Here is a 27,589-nt window from a genome sequence, read left to right as displayed (position 1 = left end):
TTGAGCTTGTGCTGTTGGATTTTAGGAATCTGCTTGCTTCCACTGAGCACTATGTGTTGGTGGTCATGTGTCAATTGGACGCATGCAGAATGGTCGCCACCTGTATATACAGACACTCTTACAGGCAAACAGGGAGTTGTCTGGAAAGCACACAATGCAAGAGGCATGGGGAACCTCTACTCTGTTGGCTAAATAGGGTTCAGCAGAAGTCCTAAATGCCCGTTGGAGGATGTAGGGAGCTCAGAAAATAGCATGCAGGTCAAATCCTGGTCCCCACCCCTGCATTACAAAAAGTTCACAACTTTCCAATATTCTCTCAGGAAAAATAAACTTACATTGCAATCCTATGTATGTTTACTCAAAAATAAAACCCTTCAGTGCAACCCACCCTTGCACTTTTTTAAGGAAATTGGGACTTTGCTCAACAATATACAGTACACTTATGATTCAGTATTATTACAGGTAAAGCTTTTTTTAATTAAAAACATTAACACAATCCAGTTCATAAAGCTACATCTGATAATAATTTGAAATGTAATGTTGGTTAGAATTGGTATTCCATAAAAGTCACAGGATTATTCTTAATTCAAGATGGCTCATACAGGTGAATAGGTAAACAAGTTTAGAAAAGTAGTACATGAGAATACTATATATTAACATTCATAAATATGTTTCTTCTAACCTAAGAGCACAAAAACATTTTCAGAACCCTGCTCACTTTCCTGGGAGAGTTAAGCTTCTACTTTAAAATCTCTCTTTGAAATCAATTTGACTTTCGTTACATGCTCTTCAGATTTAGAAAAATATAAATAAAATTTGGCACGAGCAGCCTATTGTTCAACAGGCTTTCCAAATGTTTATAAATTAGACTTTACCATTGATCATTCTAATTATTATCATCCCCCGCTGGTGCTCCTTGGTTAAATGTAATCTTCCTCAAAAGAAAAGCAGCATCTATTATGCAGAGAGCACACAGGATCAGACAAAACACCTGCAAATGAAAAGAAAGTAGTTCAGATGCCAGTAAAATGTTCTGGGCATTATTCTTTATTGAATCACAGCAACAGCCTGTGCCTAGTTTACAGCATCTGCCACAGCTCATCAAAGAGTCCTGTCCTGTGAATTTCAATTTTGATGTTTAATTTGTGATAGATGAAAAAAACTGAATTCTTTTCATCTTGTGTTCCATAAAGTAATCTCTGCCCCAATGTTTTTGGGGAAATCGTCTCCGGTTTGACCTTGCTTGACTTCTATCAGTTGTATTCTTCCAGTAGGCTCCAATACTTACTCATCTCAATAGGCTACTCTGACCATGGTAAAATAGGGATACAGTACAGTCATACCTCTTGTTACGTTTGCTTCATGATACGTTTTTTCAGGTTGCGTCCCGCGGCGACCCGGAAGTACTGGAAAGGGTTACTTCCGGGTTTCGCCACTCGTGCATGTGCAGAAGCGCAAAATGACGTCACGCGCATGTGCAGAAGCGGCGAATCGCGACCCGCGGGTGCGCAGATTGTGTTCCTTTCAGGATGCGAACGGGGCTCCGGAATGGATCCCGTTCGCAACCAGAGGTATCACTGTAGTTGCACCTTAGACAAATGGGGATGGTGGAGAAGGATAACATACCTACTTTAACAGAACTGATTGGGCACCATTGCACTTGGCAAGTCTGGATGTAAATTATATTCTTCTCTTTCATATAAGAAACGTGATATGAACTGGTATGCCATTGCTCCGTTTTAATGCAGACAATACTATTATTGGCTCCACTGGCAGAATAACAACTCACTGAATGAAATTATTAACTTTTGCAGAATTCCATTGATTTCACTGTTACTTGCGCCAAACTAGATGTAATTCCATTCACGCAATTAGAAACACACTGATATTTTTCTTTAAGAGTAAAAAGCAGGTGTGGGAGGTCCAATCATGATCCTGGCCTGGGATAGGAGACTCAAATGCTTCACTATAGTCCTGATTTAGATCTGTCCTAACCAGCTATTTGTATTAGGAGAAAAGTTCTCACCAATGGCTGGAGTCAGAACATAGAGTGCATTTAGATATGGGGATTATTGGGTTGGTTTTCCTGATTATGATGCTAGCACTTCTGTCCCAGTAAGAACAAGAACATTCTTTTTACACTACATTATGGAACTGTGGTTTTTTGATCAAGAGACACCACCATGACACCAGTGAATGATATGCTATCAGCCCCCACCCTTTATGCACATGCACTCCCTCCCCCCCCCCCCGATTCACCCATGAAATGCCTGGACAGACATTTTGGAATATATGCTGGAATACCACCCCAAAATTTGCGACATGACTAGTGCCAGGATGCTGCCCAAAATTCCACCCCACAATTTTCCAGGTCAAACAGTGTTGCAAATGGAAACAATTAACATGGAAATGAGCAGATTTTGCTAAATTTCCAAAACTGGCTTGTATATTGTGTGAAAGATCACATAAAAGCAAACATTATCAAGTAAGTAAATGTCAGAAAAAATGATTAAAATAGTGTCTGAAAGCAGTCATAATTTTGCAAGCCATGGTCTACCAAGCTGGGAATGTCACATCTGAAAGGCTCCTCTGGCTTTCATTTCTATGTGACAATACTATCCAGACTCTCTTACTTACCCCTCCAACCAAAGTTTCAACTACGGTTTTTATTACTGTTGCACACAGTCCCACAATGAAGAGAAACAGCGCCCCCACCAGGGAGTTGAAAGCATCCTGAAAAATATAGCAAATAACATGGGTTAATGTTGACTCCAGGACCAGGCATTTTGCTACCTGAGGTTGTGTAGTCAATGGCATCCCGTAAGCCAGGGTGCAAAGTACATACGTGAGGCCAGGAAAGTTATTTTGGCACCCAAGATACAGGGATATTTATATATTATCAAAACATCTAGACTGTTCCTTATTTACAAAAAAGAATCATGCAGCAGTTACCAAAATATAATAGAACACATTATGCAAAGAAACAATTAAAAAACTAAAATTATCAGTTAGGTATAAGACCATCACATGTAACTGCAGTATTTCAACACTTCCTCAGACCTTGAATAGCCTAGATTGCAATCACCATATGCCCAGGAGAAGACACACGTTTTAACCTGGTGCCAAATCCCATCAAAGTTGTAACATTCCGAGGGGGTTAGAATTACAGAGTCTGAGTACCATCCCAAAGAAGGCTCAACCCCATCACCACCTGGTGTGCAACAGGCTCAGTTTCCCCTTTCTGCTTACCACTCTCTCATCTTTTGACCCCATTTCTCTGCTCTCTTTTTCTGTATCCCCCCCCCCCAGGTTTACCGTACCTTTGTTGACTGAGAAAAAAAAGGATTTTTTTTTTGCAGGGGGAATAATTTAAACTTTTTAATTATAGTTTAATCTGACTGGTGCCAATCTTAAATATATGTATTCAATTCAAATAATCCTATGTTGGACATCAACGAAGACTTCTATGGCAAATCTACATTATTTTAATCATTTTATGCTCTCTCAAAAGATGAGTACAAAGAGATAGCCATCCTAATCCAAGCAACAGTGACACCAAGTGGCCTTCTCTCAGTAGTGCTGTCTCAGTAGAGTTCAGAGTTCATTGTTTTCAAAAAATAAAAATAAAAAAAAATCCCCAAGTGAACCGCTCATCAGATTCTAATCTGCACGTTCAGGGTCAAATTAGACATTACATGGGAGATCCATGATCAGGGATTTTGTTATTTAATAGAATCATAGAATTGTTGAGTTGGAAGGGACCTTAAGGGTCATCTAGTCCAACCCCCTACCTAGAAGTGGGTGAGTGAACCATATGCCATGTTAAATTCCCAGCAGTGGCCCACAGTGGTACTATATGAGAAACTTAAAATAGCAGATAGTTCACAGTCATAGCCTGCAGATTGTGATGATGGTGCTGATAAACCCACAGACATTGGGAAAGACCCCTGGATGGGACTTTGTCAGAACATCCCTTGAATCTGGAAATGGCTGTATCCAGGATTTTTGTTGGGAGGGCATGACTAAGTTGGGGGACAGGACTTTTGTTGGTGGTGCAGAACCGATGTTATTGGTCAGTTAAGTATGTATTATTTTACTTTATCAAACACAATCAAGCAGGATTCGGCTATCATTTCTCTGCTGCATATTCTGTTGTAGGTTACAGAACCTTGTTTTTCTTAACTAAATTAACAATACTGAACCATATGGTTTTTTTTTGGGGGGGGCAAGTAGGATAGTTAAAGGCACAATATTCACTTTTGTAATATATGACACTGTAAACATGTTGCCTCAAACAAAAAAGGGTGGTGAACTATTATTGATTAGAATAAGATGCACAAAATAAAATAACAAGCTTAGATTTTAACTTCACACACTCTTCTTCAGCACTTAGTGATTGCACCACCAAGCAATCATTTGCATTTACGCGATTTAAATTGCTATTGCAATTTAAACTGCACATAGTTTTCCTATCATATGGACTTCACCTGCAATACAAACAGATGTGAGGGCCATTTCACACATTTCAGATGGTGAAGGTGTGATCAGTTGGGAGGTACTGCCTCTATTTGCTCCCTGGTAGTGTAATTCTGTTTGCAAACATGCATTTGTAGCATTCATGCTTTACATTTTTAAGTATATGCTTAAAATGTCTTATCGGCATGCAGTGCAATCCTATGCATGGAATTAATCACAGAGTGTTCAGTGGAACTTACTTTTTTGCAAATGTGTCTTTAGGATTTCAGCCTGGGAGATATACATGTGTGAATCACCTACATCCAAATATAATACTCTATGTGAAAGAGATCTGTTTGAACCTAATCTCTGTTTCAACAACATAATCGAATACATCCCCAAGGTATGCTAAGTACTTCCTTCCCTGCCATAGGATGCAGAAAGAGAGCAAAACAATAGGTTGTAGCCAACGTTAGTTCTAGGTAACTTAGCGTTAATTTCAACGGGTCTTTTCTGAGCAGTGATGCTCGAACCCAGATCTATCGCTGATTCCCCTAAGCCCACATCTCTGTCCTCAGAAGGCCGGGGGGGGGGGGGGAGGGAACACCCCCAGAATTCCCCAAAATAATAGTTAAAAACAACCTCTATATATGTACTCTTCAGTTCAATTTGTTTTTAAATTGAATTAACTGCATTAAAAATAAATAAACAATTAAAAGGACTGAAAATATAACATTTTGTTGTTTCTTATTTTGCTGTACGGTATTCAATAGTGTCACTTTTTTTTTGTCTGAATGTTAATAACTGTCTTGTATTGTGGTAATAAGGACAGGTGGGAGGAGGATGCTCCCTACTCCCAACAGTTGTTTTGGAAATGGAAGGGCGGAAGTTTGAAATACCAGCACAATTCCTGCCGTTTGGTTTTGTACTTTTGCAAGGCATGTATACACAACAATAATTTGTGCACATTAATACTTACAGCCAAGGGCCAAAAAAAGAAATTCAGCTTTTTTTGCAGATTCAGCAGATATAGTAAAAAGAATAATAAAGTAATGACAAATTCAATGATCACGAGTGTTAAAAATGCTTCATGCGATCTGTTAACTGCAAAACAGATGATTGCCATAAAAGCTACAAGCTGCAAGAAAGACAGAATATTGACTTAGGATCATACATACATACATACATACATACATAGTCATACTACAAATATTCCAATGTTGCAAAACTATTTACATAGGATGCTGTCATATAGTCAGACCACTGGTTCATCTTGTTCAGTATTGTTTGCCACAGTGGCTGGCAGTGACTTTCCAGGGTTTTAGGCAGTTGTTCTATCCCTGAGCTATTACCTTCAAGTTACTAAAATAATCACACCCAAATTTTAAAATCCTACCGTAATTTATAAATTTAAAATTTGGTATTTGTTCAATCAATGTTTTATTTGGAAACACTGGATCTACAGTGTGTCTTTAAAATGGGCCTGAATACAACTTGCCTTCCCTATGATTCAAAGATCTGGAGGTGTACTGTTTTCTTCCCCCCCTCAAAACAAGAGACTAAGGAGGTGCCTTCTATACATGGGTCCCCAAAGAAGTGTGCATGTGTGTGCACTGAAGAACACAAACAGCTGCCATATGGTTTTGAACGCTACTTTTGTCATGTGGCAAAAACCTCAGACTAGATGCAGCTATTTAGAAAACAAAAACGCCAAACATATTCAGTGAATTCGCTTTTCATCTAGTTTGCCCCAAAGAATTACGGTAAATAATCATAATAAGGCAGTGGGATTTAACAGTGCACGCACAAACACATATATTCTAATAGTCAGATAAGAGAGAACGTATGTGTTATTCCAGTTTATATCTGTATTGGATTTGATACTCTGTTTACATACAAAAGCATTTTCAAACATCTTTTAATTTTCATATAAGCAATAATTGGTGCTGGTCTTCTTGTTCTGAAACCGCTCTGAGATATTTTATGAGAAGCGATTCATACATGGAAATAAATAAATATCTGGCAACACTTTTATTGTAACACCAGGACACCAGAAAGCTACTCCAAAGCAGGTCCTATTTGAGTTTAACAGGGTGACATCCAGAGAAGTGGAAATAGATGGCTGGCTACAAGAGGCAAAAATCAGCATTGCTGAAATTTTCCAGTTCCTTTAAAAATGACAAACGTGGAACACTCCTTGCTCCAGCTGTACAGTGGAAGAGAAGAGCTGGAAAGCAACACTAAAACAAAGTTAAACGTTTTGAAGGTTCACTTAAACTAAGGCACACAGACACAGGGCAGAGTGGCATCGCTTGACAGCAGTCACCTCATAGGTGTGAACCAACTTGTAAACATCCATATCAATATGCAAGTAGCACATTCACCACCTCAGAGAACCGCCCTGAGACCCCAGGGTATAGGGCAGTATATAAATTCCAATAATAATAATAATTATAATAATATGTGCTCTCACACAAAATACAGCAATTTGTTTACCGGGCACTTAATTTGTAAATAGAAGAGGCAAAGATGCCAGGGATCTGGAAACATTACCCTCCACGCCCCCCCCCAAACTTAGAATCCTAGGGTTTAAAGTGAATGCGCTCTGCACAAGCTCAGAGGCAGCCTCCCCCTCTGTTCTTGCTTCACTGTTGAGCCCCTGAGGTAACAAAGAGACTGCAGGGAGGCACATATGAAGACCCACCACCACACGCCAAGGCTTTAAAAACTTTAAAAAAAAATTTTTAATCTAACCTCAGCTCCCCCCCTCCCCCTCCCCTCAGCCTGGCTTCATACCATGCGGGCAATCTTGAGGCCACCCCTCACGGAGTGCAGGAAAAGGTGGTTCACTTCCACCATGGTCACATCTGAGGAGAAGCAGAAGCGCCGGGCGGGCGGGCGGGCGGTGCCGGAAAGAGCGCCGGTTGGGCTGTGGCGCGCCCGCGAGCCCCAAGCTACGCTGCCGACGGAAGGCCCCGCTGCGGTTGCTGGGCTGAGCCGCTGGCTTAGTTCCTCTCGCTCCGCCTGACCCACCTCGCAGGGGTGTTGCGGCGAGGATCAAAAATGGAGGCAGGGGGACCAGGGAGAGAGGGGATCCATGAATCGGGAGTAATGCTACGTCACAGGGAGTGTGGGCACTTACAAGCATGGTTTAAAAAAAATAAAAAATAAGGGCGCAATGGTATCTTCTTATTTCAAACAAGGAAGTTTTCCCTGTATGGTGGAAGGACTCCGTTAATCTCCAAAACCAAATTGATCAGAGCGACTAACAAAACACACTAACCTTTCGAAAGCAAAATCCATCAGCTTCCGCTCTTTCCGTCTCTTCTGATGTCTGAATCAAATGATGGGGTTTTGTCGGAAGCCAAAAGGTTTTGCTTTAAAACTTGGACACACAAAACCATTCATGTTCAATACATGGAGATATCTTAGAAGAGGAACATCAGGGTTTATTTTGCCACAAAACTGTTACAACAATGCTTTTTTGCTAGGTTAATAATCCCAAATAAAAAGCACAACTGACCAAAAGCATCTTCGAGTCTCCTTCCTGATATCTGCGTACACGTGTGTGGTTGCATACATTTAAAGTACATGGTTTCCCCACCAAAGAATCCTGGAAACTTTAGTCCCCTCCCGAACTACAATTCTCAGCACCCTTCACAAACGACAGTTGCCACGATTCTTGGGGGGGAAAGCCACGTCCTTTAAATGCACGAAGAAAAATTTTCACGCTCGGGGCTGGTAATGTTTGAAGTGGTGCTTGTATGCTCTGAGTATCCATTCAGCCAGTGTTATAAATACAGTACATAGGTTTACGTTGCATTCCACATTCAACCGCGTAAGTCCACAACATATGGATACAAATTCCAGCATGGAGAGGGGAACCTCTTGTTCACTCTGCGCCCGAAGTGACAGCAACTGTCTGCTCGATGGGGCGGCTTACTCGCAGGGAGGCGTACATAGGTTTGCAGCCCTAGTCAATGCAGACAGATGCATTCGGGCGACAGAAGAAGGGAGACGCATCATCGTTTGAAAGGCCAGATGGTGTCAAACGGAACACCACCTCCCCGACGCGAACAGCTTAGATCGCGATGGTCAACAAGCCCTGCTGCGCCTTTAAAATTCCCGCTTTGCAAATGCTTCGCTTGCCTCCGGGAGCAGGCGGAGGCGTCACGATCTTGCACAGGAAGTAGACGGTCTGCAGCGGCAAGAGAGGCGGAAGGAAGCGGGCGTTGCATCGCTTGGCTTTGCACATCTAGCACCATCCTGCGAGAGCTGCCTCCGGACATGGGCGATGTGGTTGTTGCAATCTCTCTGCCGCCCGCCCCTTCTAGGTTCCCGGTACGCGCGAGGGATTCGGCTCGCCTGCGACTTCCGCACCTGGAAGGGCAGGCCCGCAAAGCCTGAGCCGCTTCTGCAAAGAGATCCGCGCTTCCGCTGCATGACTGGATCTTCTCAAGACGTTTCCTGTAGGTCTGCTCCTAGTTTAGTCCCCTGCATGTCTAATCAGTATGCTTTTTTAAAAACACCCAAAAACAAATAAAATCCGGAGACGCTGCTCTTTTTCCGTCAGAAACCTTCCTTTGCTGGTTTGGAAGATGCAAAACCGTGTCTGTAGTTCTTGTGCGCTCAAGTAGCTACTGAGCACAGTGAGCCTTCCTGTTGAGTGGACACTTTTAGGGTCGTGCTGTTAATGTTGTTTTAGCACGTGGATTTGAATTGGTGCCTGGACTATTGTAGATACATGCCACAACCTGTATGTAAGTTTAGCCGGGAAGAAGCTCTGTTGAATTCAAATGTGTTTTATTTCTGATTCTGCAGTAATGTGTAATGGTTACCTTCGGTTTTGCTTCTTCGAATACTTGCAGTTTCTGCCTCCACTCCAACAACTCCCCTTTAGCATGTGTTTTGTGTGAAGTATTATATCACACAGACTCAAAATGGGTCAAGGGACTTGGGTTGTGCATAAACACACTCCTTAGAGTGTTTATTTACAATTAAGCAGGATACAAATTACAAATTCTGTTATATTGAGAGAGATCAAAGTTAGTGATATTTCTCAACTTCCCTTTGTACAGATAAAAAACATACAGTGGTTATACCATTTTACTTTCTATTCTGGCTGTGCACATAAATGATAGTGACTTGAAAAAAATGAGGAAGCTTCTTTATAAACTTGGGTCATGAGAGCCAGTGTGGTGTAGTGGTTAAGAGTGGTAGATTCATAATCTGGTGAACTGGGTTCACGTCTCCGCTCCTCCACATGCAGCTGCTGGGTGACCTTGGGCTAGTCACACTTCTCTGAAGTCTCTCAGCCCCACTCACCTCACAGAGTGTTTGTTGTGGGGGAGGAATGGAAAGGAGAATGTTAGCCGCTTTGAGACTCCTTCGGGTAGTGATAAAGCGGGATATCAAATCCAAACTCTTCTTCTTCTTCTTCATGATGCACAAATGTAATAACTAAAATCCTTTGGTCTAAAGAAAGAAAGAAAAGTAATAATACACAGATATAGGTATCTGCTGAATGGATAATTATTCTTATTCACAAGTTGGATGTGCAACAAAATGTAGCATCATGAGATGCTTCTGAAAAAGTATTTGAAGCACTCTATTTAATACTGCCCTGTAATAGATTTCTGCAGGAAAGTATTTACTACCCAATTCCCCCCTATGGAAGATGTAGGGTGGAATGGGAAAAAAATGGGTAGACATCATTAGGAGATAGGCATACGTCTTTGGAAGCAGTTTTCCAAAATGCCTGTCTTCTCAGAAAACAGGCAGAGGGGAGATATATCGTTATGCTTGATTCCAATCTATCTGTTGGACTGTTTATACACACACACACACACACACACAGAGAGAGAGAGAGAGAGAGAGAGAGAGAATCACAGTATTTTAAAGCACCTGTCAGTAATAGGGGATGGAGCCCACAAACCATCAGCAGGTAAATTTATCTCTCACATCTAAGCCTGCTACTGTAGGGTTCTGGAGTGGAGTGCTGCTGGAGGCCTCCCTCATTCCTTGACTGTAAACCTGCTCTGGAAGTTGTTCTTGTGAAGACTAGCTCTTCTTCACTGTCCTCTCTGGCATCTGCTCTTAAGCAGATTACTCAAGCTAATTTTGTCCCTTTAAGATTGACACAGGAGGATTGCACAGAACAGTACTGGCTTTTGTGAATATACTGGCTCTGACATGTATGAGAAGGTCCAAAAGTTGTTGCTATGCCAGCACTGGACTTTCCCCAACCGGGAACTGCAGTGTTCTGACTGTGCTGAAACTTTTTTCTGGTGGAGTTTCAGAAATTTCAACCTATTTTCACACTTAGGAATGTGGGTTTAGCTACAGCTCCTGGGGATCATGGTTGAGCTCCATGATAAGTGGTGCTCGTTTATGTTTCTGCTGTATTTAGGCCTTCAGTACAGTCCTCTCATCACCAGAGAATGCATATGAAAAATAACTAGGCCTGAATTATTGCCCCTGCTCCCTGCTATCTCCCTGTAAATGGAAAGTTAAACAGTGGAGATGCAACTGACAAAGGACTGTACTGTGTGTGTTAGGAAGAGCTCTGCTAAATCACCCCAAAGACCTGTCTTCCTAGTCAAGAATCCTGTTCCTCAAAGTGGCCAACCAGATACCTCCTCGAAGCCCAAACATGGGCAAATAACCCTTTTCCACTGCCATTCACCAGCAAGTAGTATTTGGAAGTATATAGTTTCAGAACATAGAGGTTTTATTTAGCCATCAAGAGTGTTCGCCTCTCTGTGTGTGTTTGAATAATCTGTTGTGTAGCAACTTGGCTTTGCTTTAGTCTGCGACATTGATAATACCTTGTGGTAGTGTTGTTCTTGTACGATGTGAGTCTTTTGTCTTGTTGTTAGCATTATACATAGTGTTGCCTCTACCACATCCTTCCTGTGCTGCAAGCTGTCTCTCTCAACATCTGATATGTGGAGGCCTTGCACTGTGCAGCTGAATGTGTTGCACCTGTGTGCCTTTCAAAAGTATGACTTGCAGCTTTGCATTGGCAACAAGAGCTCTTGCAGCAGACCATACCTGCTTTTCTCCTTGCACAAAAGACCTGAGTTGAAAGACCTAAGTCCTTAAATGTGATGTTTTCTGACCAGTGAGACATAGTGGCTGCCCACAACTTCTAACATGGCAATACATACCATAAGCTGACTGAACTGAATTATTATTATTATTATTATTATTACCATAAGCTGACTGAACTGTTTCAAGTGGGACCTTCAGCAAAATGTTGCAGTGTGTAATGCTTCAATTGAAGATACTTCATTCCCACCTAGTTATTTGTTTCTTCTCCCCAACAGTTAGCTTTCTGTGGCCGTTGAGCATACTTAGTCCTCACTTAATTGTTCTGGATGTCCCTTGCCTTTAGGGTGTCCCCCCACCATATTTTGTACACACTACTGCAAACCAAAGCTACTGATCTGCTTTGGTTCCATGTGCAATGACACTCATGGCTTGAACATCGGTAATAGAATGAATGATTTAAATTGTCTTATTTATTACATTTTTTGTCCTGCTTCTTTCATCCAAGTAGCTCAAGGTGTACATGATTCTTTTTTTGCATTTTATTCTTACAATACTGTGGGGTAGTTTAAGCTGAGAGAGATGCACCTCATCTACACTAAACATTTAAAGCACTATGATGCTATTTTAAACAGTTATGGCTCCCCCCAAAGAATTCTGGGAACTGTAGTTTGTTAAGTGTGCTGAGATTTGTTGGGAGATCCCTATTTCCCCTCACAGAGCTACAATTCACAGAGAGGTGTATCATTCCCTCTTCCCAGGGAACTCAAGTAATTTTAGCTCTCTGACCAGAATAGGGGGTCTCATGGCAACTCCCAGCAATCTTAAGAAGCCACAGTTCCCATGATTCTTTGGGGGAAGCCATAACTATTTAAAATAGCATCATAGTGCTTTAAATGTATGGTGTGTATGTGGCCTTATTGTCAAGGTTAATTTTCTAAGTAGTGGTTTGTTTATTTTTTAGTTAAACACATGGAAAATGGAGGACGGAAGAAGACAGTTGTAAGTATAAGGCTTCCCACTCCCCCCAATAAAGGCAATGTTATTGATATTTGAGATAGTTATAAAATGCATAGAAAGACACACTTGAATGCAAAAGTACTAGTTTAGCTTTTAATACCTTCAGTTATAAGGGAGGAAAAAAATGTACTTTGTTGTTGTTGATTAATTCTTACTAAATATTTGGACTGGACAAATACTATGAAGGCATTTTGCCAAAAAGAACTTTTGAAATAGATGCTGGCAGCTGCCCGGATCTCTATAGCACAACAGTGGAAATCGTTTAAAATTATCTGACTATATCCTTATGGTATAAAAATCTCTGGAATTTAGTTATTGCAGGAAGAAATAACACATAAGTTACAACTCTCATGGGGAAAGAAAGACCCTGATCATTTCTACTCAGTATGGTGGGATTTTATTTCAGATAGTTTAGTTTCAGATTTACAGGTACCTCTTCCCAGGCGTGCCTGGATAAATACGGATGTTGTCATTTTAAGTATGGTGTTATTATTTAATATAGGTTTTGTATTCTGTGCCTTTAGTTGGCTATATTATTGAGTTTTTGTTATCGTTTTTCTTCGTCTTTCTATAATAAATTGAAAACTAATAAAGTTTTCTTTAAAAAAAACCCAAATCATTTCCTCTGAAGCATCTCAGAAGTGATTCCACAATACAATAAAAACATATAAAAACAATTGCAGCTATAGGAACTCTTAAAACCATGGCATGCATAAAACCAGTTTCAGATCAATACAGATACTGGTTGGGATAAAAATCTCCAAATAGGAGACCTGTTAGAAGATTTGTTGCAAGTCTTCAACAGGTGCTGAAAAGACAGGAGAGACAGCAGCTGTCTGATATGTAACGGGAGTGTTTTGAAAAGGTTTAAGTGCTCCACATGTACGAACGCACACTAAAAATCAAGTATAAAGTGGGATAGCATAGTTATCTCCATTTTACAGCTGGAGTGACAGAGGTGGTGAGAGAGCGTGGCTTATGTTAGGCGCTCAGTAGAATTTCCAGTGCAGGCCCTGAACTGGGACTCAGACCCTACCTATTGACTGCAGCCCTTCCTATATTATATTTGATACATTTTGGAAGAACATACAGTGGTGCCTCGCAAGACGAAATTAATCCGTTCCACGAGTCTCTTCGTCTTGCGGTGTTTTCGTCTTGCGAAGCACGGCTATTAGCAGCTTAATGGCTATTAACGGCTCAGCGGCTATTAACGGCTCAGCGGCTTTAAGAAAAAGGAAACAAACTCGCAAGAACTCGCAAGACGTTTTGTCTTGCAAAGCAAGCCCATAGGGAAATTCATCTTGCGGAACGACTCAAAAAACAGAAAACTCTTTCGTCTTGCGCGTTTTTCGTCTTGCGAGGTACCACTGTACAAAATACTCAACTATCTTTTTACCACAGACTTCAGTGTAAAAAAAATCCTTGTGAAACAGTACTATACATCTGCAAAAGATTGCAGGATTGCGAGCCTGATGTGGGGGAGCAAAATTGCTGATTTTCACTGCTCTAGTTCCAAACTGACACAGCAGAATGGCCTGGGATTTGGTCCATTGCTGGTGGCTGAATTGGCTTAGGATGCAGTGGCTCCTTGGTCTGCCCAGGTCTTGCCTCTCTCTCTGTCTCTGAAACACCCCATTTCATGGAGCCATGCTGGTTATTGGCAGCAGAGTTTCTGCTGGTGGTAGCTTCTACCCTATCCACAATATCATTGGGTACAGAGAAATCTCTTCCACATCCTAAGCCCCACTCCAGTTTAGTGGATCAGGGATTAAGATTGCTGTCCCTGCTCATCATGGCTTTCAGAAAACCAAACAGTGCATTTTCCGTTTGCAACATGTGCAACTGTAAAACACTTGTGAAATATACATTCAGAAGAGGAGAGAAGTTAAAGCAAAAACACAGAAGTGACTTGTTAGACTTTTTTAACTCGTAAAAAGGTAACTTATGGATGCCAAGATAGGTACAGAAAAGTGTAGAATTCTCAGAGGTGAGAAGTTTTCTTTTGTACCATTATTCACATTCTCCTTAGGGGGGGAATGCATTTCTCAGATTTTCCTCCACCAAGTTTTGAGCAGCACTTCTGTTTGCAAGTCTTTTGTTTGCTGACATTTAGTATTGTGTATTGTTTCCCCGCCCCTCTCTTACTAGATCTGCATCGAGGGAAATATTGCAAGCGGGAAGACAACATGCCTGGATTATTTTGCCAAAAATACCAGCATTGAGGTGATGTGTTTTGAGATTTCACACAAGTTTTCTGATGACGTTTGATCATAGGTCACATCCGCACCATGCATTTGAAGAACATCAAAAGCAGATGGCTTGCTTCAAAGAAAGCTGGGAATTGTTGCTCTGTAAGAGGTAAACTGGGATGCGGGTGGCGCTGTGGGTAAAACCACAGTGCCTAGGACTTGCCGATCGTATGGTCAGCGGTTTGAGTCCCCGTGGCGGGGTGAGCTCCCGTCTTCGGTCCCAGCTCCTGCCCACCTAGCAGTTCGAAAGCACCCTTAAAGTGCAAGTAGATAAATAGGTACCGCTTTATAGCAGGAAGGTAAATGGTGTTCCGTGTGCTGCACTGGTGCAGGCTCGCCAGAGCAGCAATGTCACACTGGCCACGTGACCCGGAAGTGTCTGCGGACGGTGCCGGCTCCCGGCCTCTAGAGCGAGATGAGCACGCAACCCTAGAGTCAGACACGACTGGCCCGTACGGGCAGGGGTACCTTTACCTTTACTTTTTTAAGAGGTAAACTACAATCCCCAGGATTCTTTAGGGGCAAACGTTGTACTTTAAATGAATGGTGTGTATGACCCAAGTCAGGCTCTAATCCAAAATACGTTTAATGAAGAAGGAAGCCCTGATAAGTTTCTTTGAGTTAAGCACGCTTAGGATTTGGTTTCAGATTTATCCTTCAAATTTCTTTTCATTCATTCATTCAATCATTCATAAATAAATAAAATGTTGGTGAATGCCAGTAGATGGGAACTGGTTTTCCTGGAAAGCTACACAGAGCAGGGACTAAAATTGCCTTCCTCTGTACCGATGCGGCCTCTAGGCTAGCAAGCGAAATAGGCAGCTCAGTTGTCACCTAATACAGGAGTGCATTACATTCCACCCCCCACCCATAATCTGCTGCAAACGGAGTGCAAACACAGGATCTCTTATCACATCTGAATTATGTTTTAATTGTTAAGTGAGCCTGAGTATCTTGTAGAAGCAGCCCTTAAGTGGCTATGTTTAGCTTAGAGAAGAGAAGACTGAAGCTGGGACATAACAGCACTCTTCAGAGTTTTTGTTTATTTGAACCATTTACAGTCATACCTCGGGATAAATACGCTTCAGGTTGAGTGCTTTTGGGTTGCGCTCCACGGCAACCCGGAAGTAACGGAGCATGTTAATTCCGGGTTTCGCCGCTCATGCATATACAGACAGTGAAAAGGACGTCTCATGCATGCGTGGAAGCGGCAAAACATGGCACGCGCAGACGCGCTGTCGTGTCTTACGTTCCGTTCAGGATTCGAACGGGGCTCCGGAACGGATCCCGTTCGCATCCCGAGGTACCACAGTATATGCTTTATCTACAATAGCATCTAAGCAGATTACAATAAACGATACACAAAATTTACAATCCATTAAAACCATAAAGTCAAACATTAATTACCATGCCTGCTGGAATAAAAATGTCTTCAGTAGGTGCCAGAAGTTCACCAGGGGAGGGGCCTGTCTGACCTCAACCAGAAGGGAGTTCCACCAGTACTAACGGCATGGCTCCTGGTGCATCCAAGCCACGCATCTAGCCATGGCGGGAACACCAACAGTGACTCACCCCAATCTCCAGAAAGTGCAGCCCCTGGAAGGGCTGCTGCATTAAAGAGAGAAGAGACTGTCTGAAATGAGAGGATCTAATGAGCGTAGGTTACAGGAGGTTAGGTTTTTGATTGAAGCTTTGTGATGGTAACAGCTGTTTGAGAATGGAACCAGTTACCCAGCAGTGGGTTCACTTCAGGCTGAATAGCCCCTGGATTTCCAGCATCAAGCAAGCAGTTGGATTAAATAGCCTACAAGGACCTTGCCAACTCTGTGATTGAATTAGGAATTTGGGGAAAGGCTGTGGCTCAGCAATAGAGTGCCTGTCACTCAAAGCATGAGATCAAGTACAACCCTGGCGAAAAATGCTGCCATTATTATAGGAAGTCACCCAAACCAGCTAAAACTGAAGGCAGCATCACAAAAGAAAGAGCCAGAGCTAATAACAAATTAAGCAAAACAAAAAATGTTTTATCATTCATTTTAATTTTTATAAATTTCACACTCAGGTGTTGACTGAACCAGTATCTAAATGGAGGAACGTTCGTGGTCATAACCCTCTGGTAAGCTATCTAATAGCAATAATAATACCAAAATAATGAGTTACTGTTGTTTCATAGGCATGGTTCTGTTGTTTGAACACAGTGTGGGTTATGGTGGTGATTTGAAACAAAAATAAAGCACAGCTGTGATCCTGCTCTCATAATGCTGTTGCCTCAGCTACTTGGTTTAGGAATGAAAATTTTGAATAGACAACGTCCCATGTCCTACCTTAATTGTTGTGCCCACTAAACAAAATGACCGTGCCATTGCTTCATCTCCTGGAGTTGCTAGTAAATATAATCCATTTGACAAGGAGATAATAAAAGGCATTATGGAGTATGATATGCCATACTTGGTTATCTGATTTTAGATTCATAGGGAAGGGCTGTAGCCCAGCAGCAGAGCATCTGCTTTGCATGCACAAAGTCCCAGGTTCAATCCTGAGAATCTCCAGAAAGGACTTGGAGAGACCCTGTCTGAAATCCTGAAGGGCCAATGGCAGCTGACAATACTGAACTTGATGGACCAGTGGTCTCGCTCTGTATAGAGCAGCTTCCTATGCTCCTGTGACTTGGAGCTCACTACAATCAGACATTCCATAGCAGCTCATTGGGAATCTTCAAGAGCTCCTCCCATACAGCATTATTATGGATGGATCAAGATGGTTGCTTATTCTGTCCTGCCTCCTGAGCTCCTTTGGGAGGGAGGCCTGGAATATAAATTTAATGAATAAATAATAAACCAAGAACTCTTTTATTTTACGAGCAAAGGAATCACAAGAAATAGATCTATCTAGAAACGGAATTTACTTGCAAATCACTGAAATAATAATTTCCAAGGTAATATTTATATATATATCTCCAAGCTTTATTTTCTGTCATACGGCTTCACTTTATTTTGTGATAATGCTGCCAGACATTATTCTAACTATGAAAATGCAATAAAAATAGTGAGGAAAGCAACGCTGCTTCTCCTTCTTTCAGGGCTTAATGTACCAAGACGCATCCCGCTGGGGGATAACGTTGCAGACTTACGTGCAGCTGACTATGTTGGACCAGCATATAAAGCCAATGGTAGGTTTTGAACTACATTTGTTGCTTTTAACACTAGACCAGGAGTGGGAAACCTTTGGGCTCTGGGGCTGAATGCACATCTCAAGACCTCTTGCTGGTCCTGCTCTGTGCCTTGAGAGCTTTTGCCTGGCTGGAATGTGTCCTTGAACTGGTGGGAATGGTTCTTGCTTGTCTGGATGGAATGATGCGTAGGAGTGTAAAAACACCTGGTTTTTGCCTGGCTGGAATGCAGCCTACTGTGCAAAGGTCAGAAATTTGGTCAGGAAGGCCAGAAATCCAAACAAACATATTGTTCTAAATCCCCATTTTTGTGGGGCCTGGTAGATCTCCTTTGGAAAGGCATTCCGTAAGGTGGGTGCCACCAATAAAAAGGCCCTGCTCCTGGTAATGCCTTGTTGTGGCATTTGGAACAAGATGATAACAACAACAACAACAACAACAACAACAACAACAACAACAACTTATTATTTGTACCCCGCCCATCTGGCTGGGTTTCCCCAGCCACTCTGGGCGGCTTCCACAAAGACAAAAAATACACTAAGTTTTCACACATTAAAAACTTCCCTGAACAGATCTCATATGATATCATGTAGGAAGAAATATATGGAAGAAGGAGGTCCTTGAAAGTTCCTAGGTGCCAAGTCACTTAAAACCAGCACCCTCAACAGAGTTCTTATGTTGCTCTGTAGAACGAGATGCACACCAGACTGCCTGTGGTCCAAGAGGCCCTTCTTGTATTCTGTCACTATGATCACAGGTTGGTGGGCATAAGGGATGGTGTCTTCTCAGTAGCAGCTCCTTAACTATGGAACTTCCTTCCAGGAAGAGTGTGGTTGGCCTTGCAAGCCCTTGCCTTTAAGCCCTTAAATGGACACAGACTATTCATTTGCTTCAGGTAGTTTTTTGTTTTTAGAGTAATAAGTTGCTGTGGTCCTATAGGTTTCTTTTACTGTAAAAAAAATTAAAGTATTGGCTGGTTTTAAATAGTCATAGCATGCTTCTCGATCTTGTTCCTGATACAGCCGTTTTTCATGAATCTATGACACCCCCCCCCAATACTATTGTATTCTGGCTTTCGTAATCCGTTTCCTGTTACAGTTTCTGTATCAATACTGTGTGGATGCCCTCCCTTGCGACACGGGGAAGGAAACGGCTAAATGTCTCTTGAAATCTCTCAATTTGCAGATTTCACCCATTAGAATGATGGAGAGGTCAATCCACAGCGCCAAATACATTTTTGTAGAAAACCTTTACCGAAGGTACAGTACCCATTTTTTTTAAAAAAAATCTTGGATTGTGTTTACATTTTGAAATGGTAGAACCATGCTTTTAGCTTATTCTCTTGCACTGGATATCTGAAATTTTGCTGTATTGTGTTAACTACTTCGATCCAGCATGGTGTGTTTTTTATTTGCTGATGCAGATGCCAAGTAAAGGTTAAGGTGGAAACCTGCTCCTTTTTATGTTCTTGAGATTCAAGATTAATGTCATGTGCAAAATAGATTCTGAATATTTCTGATGTTCAGGCATGATTGCTGTGGCTTTGTGTAGCCAAAATGAAACCACCCACCCACACAGAGAAGCTATGGCAGCCTCAGGGAAATGGTAAGGTTTGCAGACGTTCATACCAAAACATTTTACAGAAAAATCCTTTAGGGCAGAACTCCTCCCCCCTTAAAAATACCCCCAACCCACTGAATAGTTTCAGTGGATACTGAATGACTATTGGGGGTGGGGGGGACATCAGAAAACTGGATGGTTGGCTAGAAGCCTTAGAAAGGAAGCACTCCACGCTGCAGCATTTTGTTGCAGGTCCTACTAGTGTATTCTGAATAAGGATACCTGATGCAAGAACATGTGCTTCTCAGTTGGAGCCTACCACCCACAGTGGCTACAAATAACGTGCAAATTTTTGTCAGTTCCTTGTGCCAAAATGTGCATGCTAGCTGCAATTGCTGCCGCCATGCTGTCATGTGACTTTGTGCTGAACAGGAATTTATATTCCTGCTCGAAAAGACCCCAGAATTAAAGCATTTCTTTGGAAGGGGTAAAGGCACCTGCCTGTTAATCCACAAGGTGGCATCTGTGCTACATAGTCTCTTTGCTGATTTTCTGAAACGTGCTGGTTTTATTATGCAAAAATAAATCGGGAAAGTTCGGTGTTCGTCCATGGTCTGTTGTGGGGTGGGGCTGGGCGAATAACACTTGCTATTTTGTTTGCATGTTAAAACATTCATTTGCTTTGCTTTTTATATATTGGGCAGAACATGCAAGCCTGCTGACAGTCTTGTGTAAGCTTAGAGCCTGCACATATTATTACTGTTTTCAAAATTGCCTTAAGAGAGTTGGCAGGGCCGGCTCTACCATTAGGCAAAGCAAGACAGCTGCCTCAGGCAGCAGATGCCAAGGGGCAGGCAACAACCGTAAGATGTCGGAGAACAATGTTGTGAATGCCACACAGGCTTTGTTATACCTCATAAACTAGCCTACTGCCCTTGGGTGCAGTGGACGTGCTCTCCTATCATCAGAAAGATTTAACTACCTGTCCCTTTGGCTTGTGTACATTGATTTTAAGGGGATGGGGAGAGAGTTGTGCTATCTTGTCTGCCTCAGGCAGCAAAATGGTCTTGAACTGAGGAATGGCCTGTTTAGCGTTTGTGTGTTTAACTTCAGGAAAGAAGTAATGGATTTATTGGATTCAGTGCATCAGGCTGCAATGCAGAAAACCTAATGTGTTTTAATCTTCCTTTATGCTTGATTCAGAAGCTGCAGGTGATGCAGAATGCTGCAGTACAATAGCTGACAGGAGTGAGACCCTCTCAGTGCCTGTGCTCAGAGACCTGCACTGGTGGCTAGTTAGGGCTAGCCTGCTAGACTGCCAGCAGGGCAAGGTCAAGCCCTAACACCTTGGGACCAACTTACCTGAGAGATTGCTTTACCCCATATATGTCCACTGGGATTGCTTTGATCTATGGAACTGGCCGTGTTGCAGGTGCCACAGAATGCTTGTTCTGCATTTGTGAGAACTTGAGCTTTTCATGTGGCAGAACCCACCCTGTGGAACTCCCTGCCTATTGATGTCAGATTTGGCACCAGCTAAAAACATTTTTGTTTAGACACGGCTACCTAGATATGTAGAATATTAATGTGTTTTAATCTGTGTTTAGCTTATCACTCATTTTAATTATTAATGTTTGGAATAGCTGTTTTTACTGATAATTTTATTGTTTTACTCTTTTTGTAAACCTCTTTGTCTTTTTTTTTTTTAAAAAAACACACTATTGAGTGATAAATAAGTTTTATGAAATAAACAGTGAAAATCAGCATTTCAGCCAAAGAATATTTAAGGCTTTTGAAAGGGATAGAGGATGACTTAAAGATGAAGAGGATAAAAACCCTAAAATTACTCCACACCACCCCCATTTGTGGATTTTGAAACACAAATTGTGTATAGTAGCAGATAATATTGCTTTCAGACCTGTTTGAAATCAATCCAGTGAACGTGTTTGATACACCAGTCAGCTTGTATAGAAATATTTTGGCTCGTTTGTGATTTGGTTAGAAGTCATTGCTGGTTTACAGTGAGGGTTTCCAAGGAGACAGATGCAAATTGTGTGTGTGTGTGTTGCCTCAGGATGGCACCATCTGTTGTATAACAGTGAAAGCTCTCTTTAAAAATATTTTTTATTTTTTTTTATTTTTATTTTTATTTAAGTTGCACAGCTCTGTACATTTCCTCAGATATATCCATATTATGTGTTTCTTCTTTACAGTGGGAGAATGCCAGAGGTGGATTACGTGGTATTGACAGAATGGTTCGAGTGGATCATAAAGAACATGGATGTTTCAGTTGATCTGATAGGTAAAGTGCATATGCTTTGGAAGCCCCCCCCCCTATCGCTTTTTTTGCCTCCAGGTTACTAGTTGAGCTGGCCAGATGTGCTAGCATTTTAGGCTTACCTTCTGCCATCAACCATCCTGTGGGAAGGATTCTTGGAGAGAGAAGGGCAGAGGTAAAGGCCACCTCTAAGCCTCCTCTACCTGAACTTTCCTCTCATCCCACCAGGATCCCTGTTGTGGGGGGGGGGGGGAGGGAGGGAAGAAGACATTAGGGCCTGATCCAGGTGAACTCTCCCTTCCCTCCCCAGCTGCCCTGTGACAAGCATTCTGACATTTTACATATTGATCTTATTCTGTTTGTGTTTGATAAAAATATAGTTTAATGCTACTTGTAAACTGCTTTTGAAGCATCTGTATTCTTGACGTTCTCTAGATTTGTAAAACACTGAAAAGCCTATTTAGACATTAAGTGATATGTAAGTTAATAAATAATAATACAAGTGACTCTCAACTTGTGCGGGGGTTATGTTCCAGGGAACAGTGCAGAGAGCCAAAATCCTGTTTAGTCAAAATACATTGGGTTCAATGTCAGGTGGGATTGCCAAAGTCTTTTTTTTCTTGGATGCCTGCCTCATTTGTAAAAATAAATAAATAATAATTGCCAAATGTGTAAAGCTGAATTTGCACAAGCCACATCTGGCTGAATGTGTGTAAGCTGCAAGATACCTGTACTAGATTTGTAAATGAGACACCTGATAGGCTGGGTGTAGGTTATTTCCTGAACTCTAAGCCAGAAACGTAACTTGTCTCCGAGCCTTCAAGAGCAGGACTGACCATTCAAAACCCCTTTCTTTTTCTTTTAAATGACAGTTTATCTACAGACCTCTCCTGAGACATGTTATGAGAGACTGAAGAGAAGATGCAGGGAAGAGGAAAAGGTTATTCCTATGGTAAGGAGGGAGTCTTCCAGCATTTTGGAATGAACTCACCTAAAGGGCCTTGGCAGGGTGGAGGAAGAATGGAAAGAAAATGAAGCCTTATTTCAAGGTGTGCATTTTCTGTGCTGGAGGTTTCTTCCAAGCCTAATGCTCCTGTGATCTTGAGAAGATTCCATAACGCCCCCTCCCTCAACTTAGCAGTTAGGCTTGGGGAAAAAGACTTCCATTGGATAAAATGAGAGCCCTTCCTCAAGCCAGATTACTGCATGGGAGAAATCTGTGGGGATGGATGTAACACACTCTCTGTGTGAAAGTGTATCATCATCATCATCTCACCCTTCACCCCAAGGGCCTAGGCTGGGCTTCAACGTTTTAAATTAAAAGACAACATTGAAAACAGTTTAGAAAACATAATAACGAAAACCCACAATCACATGAAATAGGGTGGGTCCTAAAAATATACATCCTGGGTGTCAAAAGGCCAGGGTAAAGAAATGCGTCTGTATGAAAACTGTATGATGAAATTGCCAGATGCACCTCTGTAGAAAGGGAATTCCACAACATAGGGCTGCTCTAGAGAATGCCCTCTATTGTCCCCTTCCCTCAAGCTGCTGAGGGTGGAGGAACAATCAAGATGGCTGCTTCTGCTGACTAGCACCCAAGAGTTTCTGTGGTGAAGGAGGTGGTCTTTCAGATATTTGAGGCCTGAGTCGTTGAGGGCTTTGAACACCAATGCGAGCACCTTGAATTGGGCCTGGAAACAGTGCATATAAGCTCAGTTTTAAAACTGAGCTTACATGTAAACTAAAAGGAACCCCAGCCTGTAATCTGGCTGCTGCATTTTGGACCAATTGACATTTCCGAGTTGTCTTCAAGGGGATCCCTAACTAGTCTGGATGCTACCAGAGCATGGAGTACAGTGGCCATCTTTGAGTGTGCAGGGGAGGGGGAGGGAGTTCCCCCACTTGCTTGGCTGGGGAATGGATGAAGAGATTCCCCACCTGTGTCCTAGAGTTTTGTGTCTACTGCATGAGTAGGGGAATTTTTTCGAGCCTGGGGGCTGCCTTCTTTCATGGGACACCTTCCAGGGGCTGCATACGGATGTTGGGTGCCGCCCGGCAAACACCACTTGTTGGCCTCCATCCAAGAGGGTTGTTGTACTTCCAGGGACATATTCCAGCCCAGAAGGGAGGGCACAGAGCAGGACTAGTGAGGAGGATGGCCTTGGCCAAATAAAGGGTTGGATAAAAAGGCCCGGAGGGCTGCATTTGGTTCCCAGACCTGAGGTTTCTCATACCGTATTTTTCGCCCTATAGGACGCACTTTTCCCCCTCCAAAAATGAAGGGGAAATCTGGGTGCGTCCTATGGGGCGAATGCAGGCTTTTGTTGAAACCTGGAGAGTGAGAGGGGTCGGTGTGCACCGACCCCTCTCGCTCTCCAGGCTTCAGGAAGACATCCGCAGCCTAGGCAGCCCTGCGGGAGGTCCCGCAGGGATGTCTAGGCTGCGGATAGCAGCCTGCCGCCCAGCGCAAGGGGCGCCCTGAAGCAGAGCGCCCCTTGCGCCCGGCAGACATCCGCAGCGTGGGGAGCCTTGCAGGGATAGCAGCCTGCTGCCCAGCGTGAGGGGCACCCTGAAGCAGAGTGCCCCTCGTGCCGGGCAGACATTGGCCAGCCCCACAAGCTCAGGGGACAGCAGGGAGGCGCAGTGCCGCCATCCCGCTGTTCCTCGACCTGGTTCGGTTTCCCCGACCTGCTTTTGGGGGGGAAATAAAGGAAATTTTTTCCCCTTTATTTCCCCCCAAAAAACCTAGGTGCATCCTATGGGACGAAAAATACGGTATATTGTAAAGAAAACAAAATATTTTCTCCTTTTTTGGACAGGAATATTTAGCAGCTATTCACCAGCTCTATGAAGAGTGGCTCATTAAACAAACAATGTTCAAAGTTCCTTCCCCGGTTCTTGTAAGTATATATTAATGTTGAGTTTTTAAGCCAACCCCTTCCTCTTTTGGGGTTTAATGCCAGCACACACACCTTGCCCAGCTGACCTTCCAGGGCTTTTCAAGCTTTTGACTGACTCTCCAGGAAGCTGGAGAAAAATTCATTTGACGTCTGCAGTGAGCAGTGATGTCTGCACTTCCTTAAGTCTTTAAAACCACCCTAAATGTTAGCATCAATACAATGTTTAATGACATCACCCACAGCTTCTGAATGACACACTTCAAATGTTTGGTTTCTTTTCGAAGGTGCTTCAGGCTGACCACGACCTACAGGATATGATGGAAAAATACGAAGAGAATCAGGACCGAATATTAACCCTTTGCACCAGACAGCATTGTGTATAGAAACAGATTTCCCTTAATGTAGTTCTTGCATCTAGAAACCAGTTCTAAGGAGGAGACCTGAGGAAAAAAATGTTATATGCACACCTCATTAACATCCTTTCTCTGAATAATAATTATGAGAGCTTTTTTTTTGTAGGATGTAATATTGTACACTCCTTGTAATTTGTAAAGTACCTTTTATGTTCAACGAGAACTTAGGGAAAAACAGGTTTTGTTATAAACTTCCATCTTCACTTGTACTTATACACTGACAACTTCTTTTATTCCAAAATGTTGCTGCTATTATAAAGCTATGTCAAAGACTGTTTTCTAAGAAGGCCTCTCTGAAATGTCCATGTATATTCAAATCTTACTCTTACTTAAAGGATTTTTTTTTTGTGAGTTGGGAAGAAAAATCAAGCACTGGGTGGACTTTCACACTTCTTTCCAGTTCCACTGTGGACTGTTGCGATGTCTAGATTAGCTCTAACTGTAAGAACCTTGCAAAATTTTGCAAAACCTATCAGGTCTCCACTTGGATGTATATGTACAATGTATTTCCCATTTGATGATATGTCAAGGAGTCAGAAGCTGTGGTGTCACTGCTGGGTTTTTTCCTCCCCTTGGCTTTTAAAGGGATGAGAGAGGCAGTTGCCATCATGCTTTGGTGCTTTTTTCTAGCAAGCACTTGGTTGTCAGAGAGGAAAGGAGGAGGGAAGGGCAAGAACTTGTCAGTTGCGCCTTGACTGAGATGAAGCAATGGCTGGCAAATGGCACCTGCGCTTCCGGTGGAGTTTTGTCAACATTGCCAACCTAGTTTGCAGAACCCTGCTGAATTGTGAGCATTGAGTTTTTGAAGGATGTGACATATAAATATGTCTGAGTACACCAGGCTGGATCCACACTTAAGGTTCTGTTGATAGCAATATGCAAGGCTAGTCATGACTCACTTAAGTCCCATTGATTTCAATGGGATTTAAGTGCAACTCATCTGCAGCATCATCCTAGGCAGATCGATTTAGATGTCATTCCTGTTACTGCTGGGCAAGCATGTATAGGATGGTTGCTTTAGTCTAGATCCAGCCCTGAGAATTTTAAACTTAAAGCACGTATCTATGGCACCATAGTGAGCCGGGCTCCACAGGTGTACTGCTTTAAGCTCTTTTGTAGATTGGTCACAATGTGTGTTTTAACATGATGACAATAAGTACAGTTATTGTTTTATTTATAGCCTGCCTCACCCCCCCACCCCGAACTGGGACTCAAGGCAGGTTACAACAATTGAAACAAACACGGATAAACCTCAGAACGCTAAAAAACATATAAAATAGTTGAAAAGTAGAATTAAAATGATATAAAAATACATCTAGTAAAAAAACAGCACTGCACTATTAAAAGCCCTTTTCTTAAAAACAGCCAGTTGCTCAAAGCCTCCCAGAATAAAGCTCTTCACCTGCTGGTGGAAGGACAACAAGGAGGGAGCCTGTCTCTTCTCTCTAGGAAAGAGTTCCAAAATCTGGGAGCAGTCACCGAGAAGGCCCTCTTATGCATCCTTGCCAAATGTGCCAGTTAGGGTGGTGGGACTGTGAGAGTAGGGCCTCCCCTCAGAGATCTCATGAGAATGCAGCCCTTCAGATAGCCTGGGCCTAAACTGCATACTGTGTGCAGATCTCCTATACAGTGGTACTTTGGGTTACAAACACTTTGGGTTACAGGCTCCGCTAACCCGGAAGTAGCACCTCGGGTTAAGAACTTTACCTCAGGATGACAACAGAAATTGTGCGTGGCCGCAGGAGGCCCCATTAGCTAAAGTACCTCAGATTAAGAATGGTTTTAGGTTAAGAACGGACCTTCGGAATGAATTAAGTTCATAACCAGAGGTACCACTGTACATATTCTGTCTTTCATTGGCATCCTAAGCCTAGTTGAAATAAGTGTGAGTGTGGGTGCAACTTTAAATACTTCCAGTACAGAATATATCCCACTCGGGACACACTCCCATTTCAATGGAACAAGAGTATAAGTTGCTTGGTGTTTTTTTTTTAATGTATATGTTTTTGTCCAGATGGCTACCTAATCTGTGTAAATCTTTTCAAGAGTGTTTATGGAAAGTAACTGCAGGGTTTCGAAAACGCAGCGTCTCAAAAACATTTTAACATTCCTTCTACTACTTCATTAAATTTCTAGTGCTGTTTAAAGACATCTCTTGAATACTTATTTATATTAAACAGAGCAGTTTTAAAGCAGTTTGCTTAATTTATTCTCTTTGGAACACTGATTTCTGAGGTATAACGGATCTTAACTCTCTCATAGATGAATGGGCTAGTTTTGAAATACTGGTGGAAAAAACCCACAGCAAACCCCTAGAGGAAGCGTTCTTGGGATTTGATTCAAATATACTTTTACACTTCTGAGCTGGGATAAGACTGAATAAAAATCCAAATGCCCGTCCAAGGAATTTATAATTAGCTAGTTTAATGGTATTGCCAAATGACCTGATTTATGTCACATTAACCTAGAAACATTGCAATCATGTTCCAGAT

The 27,589-nt window shown here is 42.3% G+C and overlaps 2 protein-coding genes across 3 annotated transcripts; one reads left to right on the top strand and one right to left on the bottom strand.

The window, feature by feature from the left end:
* Positions 1 to 453: 453 nt before the first annotated feature.
* LOC309537504 (chemokine-like factor) lies at positions 454 to 7,540 on the bottom strand. Its single transcript, XM_082232407.1, has 4 exons — positions 7,252 to 7,540; positions 5,435 to 5,593; positions 2,638 to 2,733; positions 454 to 991 (listed from the first exon to the last, which is right to left on the bottom strand). The coding sequence occupies exons 1-4, from the start codon at positions 7,312 to 7,314 to the stop codon at positions 887 to 889; spliced, it is 423 nt and encodes a 140-aa protein (XP_082088533.1). The 5' UTR covers positions 7,315 to 7,540; the 3' UTR covers positions 454 to 886.
* A 1,046-nt stretch (positions 7,541 to 8,586) lies between these two features.
* On the top strand, positions 8,587 to 27,244 carry TK2 (thymidine kinase 2). 2 transcript variants are annotated; one of them, XM_082232393.1, is made up of 10 exons: positions 8,587 to 8,924; positions 12,470 to 12,507; positions 14,674 to 14,748; positions 16,837 to 16,890; positions 17,854 to 17,943; positions 19,129 to 19,202; positions 21,717 to 21,805; positions 22,654 to 22,733; positions 24,604 to 24,684; positions 24,969 to 27,244. In XM_082232393.1, the coding sequence occupies exons 1-10, from the start codon at positions 8,750 to 8,752 to the stop codon at positions 25,065 to 25,067; spliced, it is 855 nt and encodes a 284-aa protein (XP_082088519.1). In that variant the 5' UTR covers positions 8,587 to 8,749; the 3' UTR covers positions 25,068 to 27,244. The 2 variants fall into 2 exon arrangements, with proteins under 2 accessions (XP_082088519.1, XP_082088518.1); XM_082232392.1 differs by lacking the exon at positions 24,604 to 24,684 and having other exon boundaries at positions 8,643 to 8,924.
* The last annotated feature ends 345 nt before the right edge of the window (positions 27,245 to 27,589 follow it).

This window comes from Podarcis vaucheri (assembly GCF_965113315.1).
Source record: "Podarcis vaucheri genome assembly, chromosome: 7".
In the NCBI taxonomy this organism is placed as follows: domain Eukaryota; kingdom Metazoa; phylum Chordata; class Lepidosauria; order Squamata; family Lacertidae; genus Podarcis; species Podarcis vaucheri.
The sequence above is the reverse complement of the archived record's forward strand: the minus strand, read 5'-3'. Positions and strand labels throughout refer to the sequence as shown.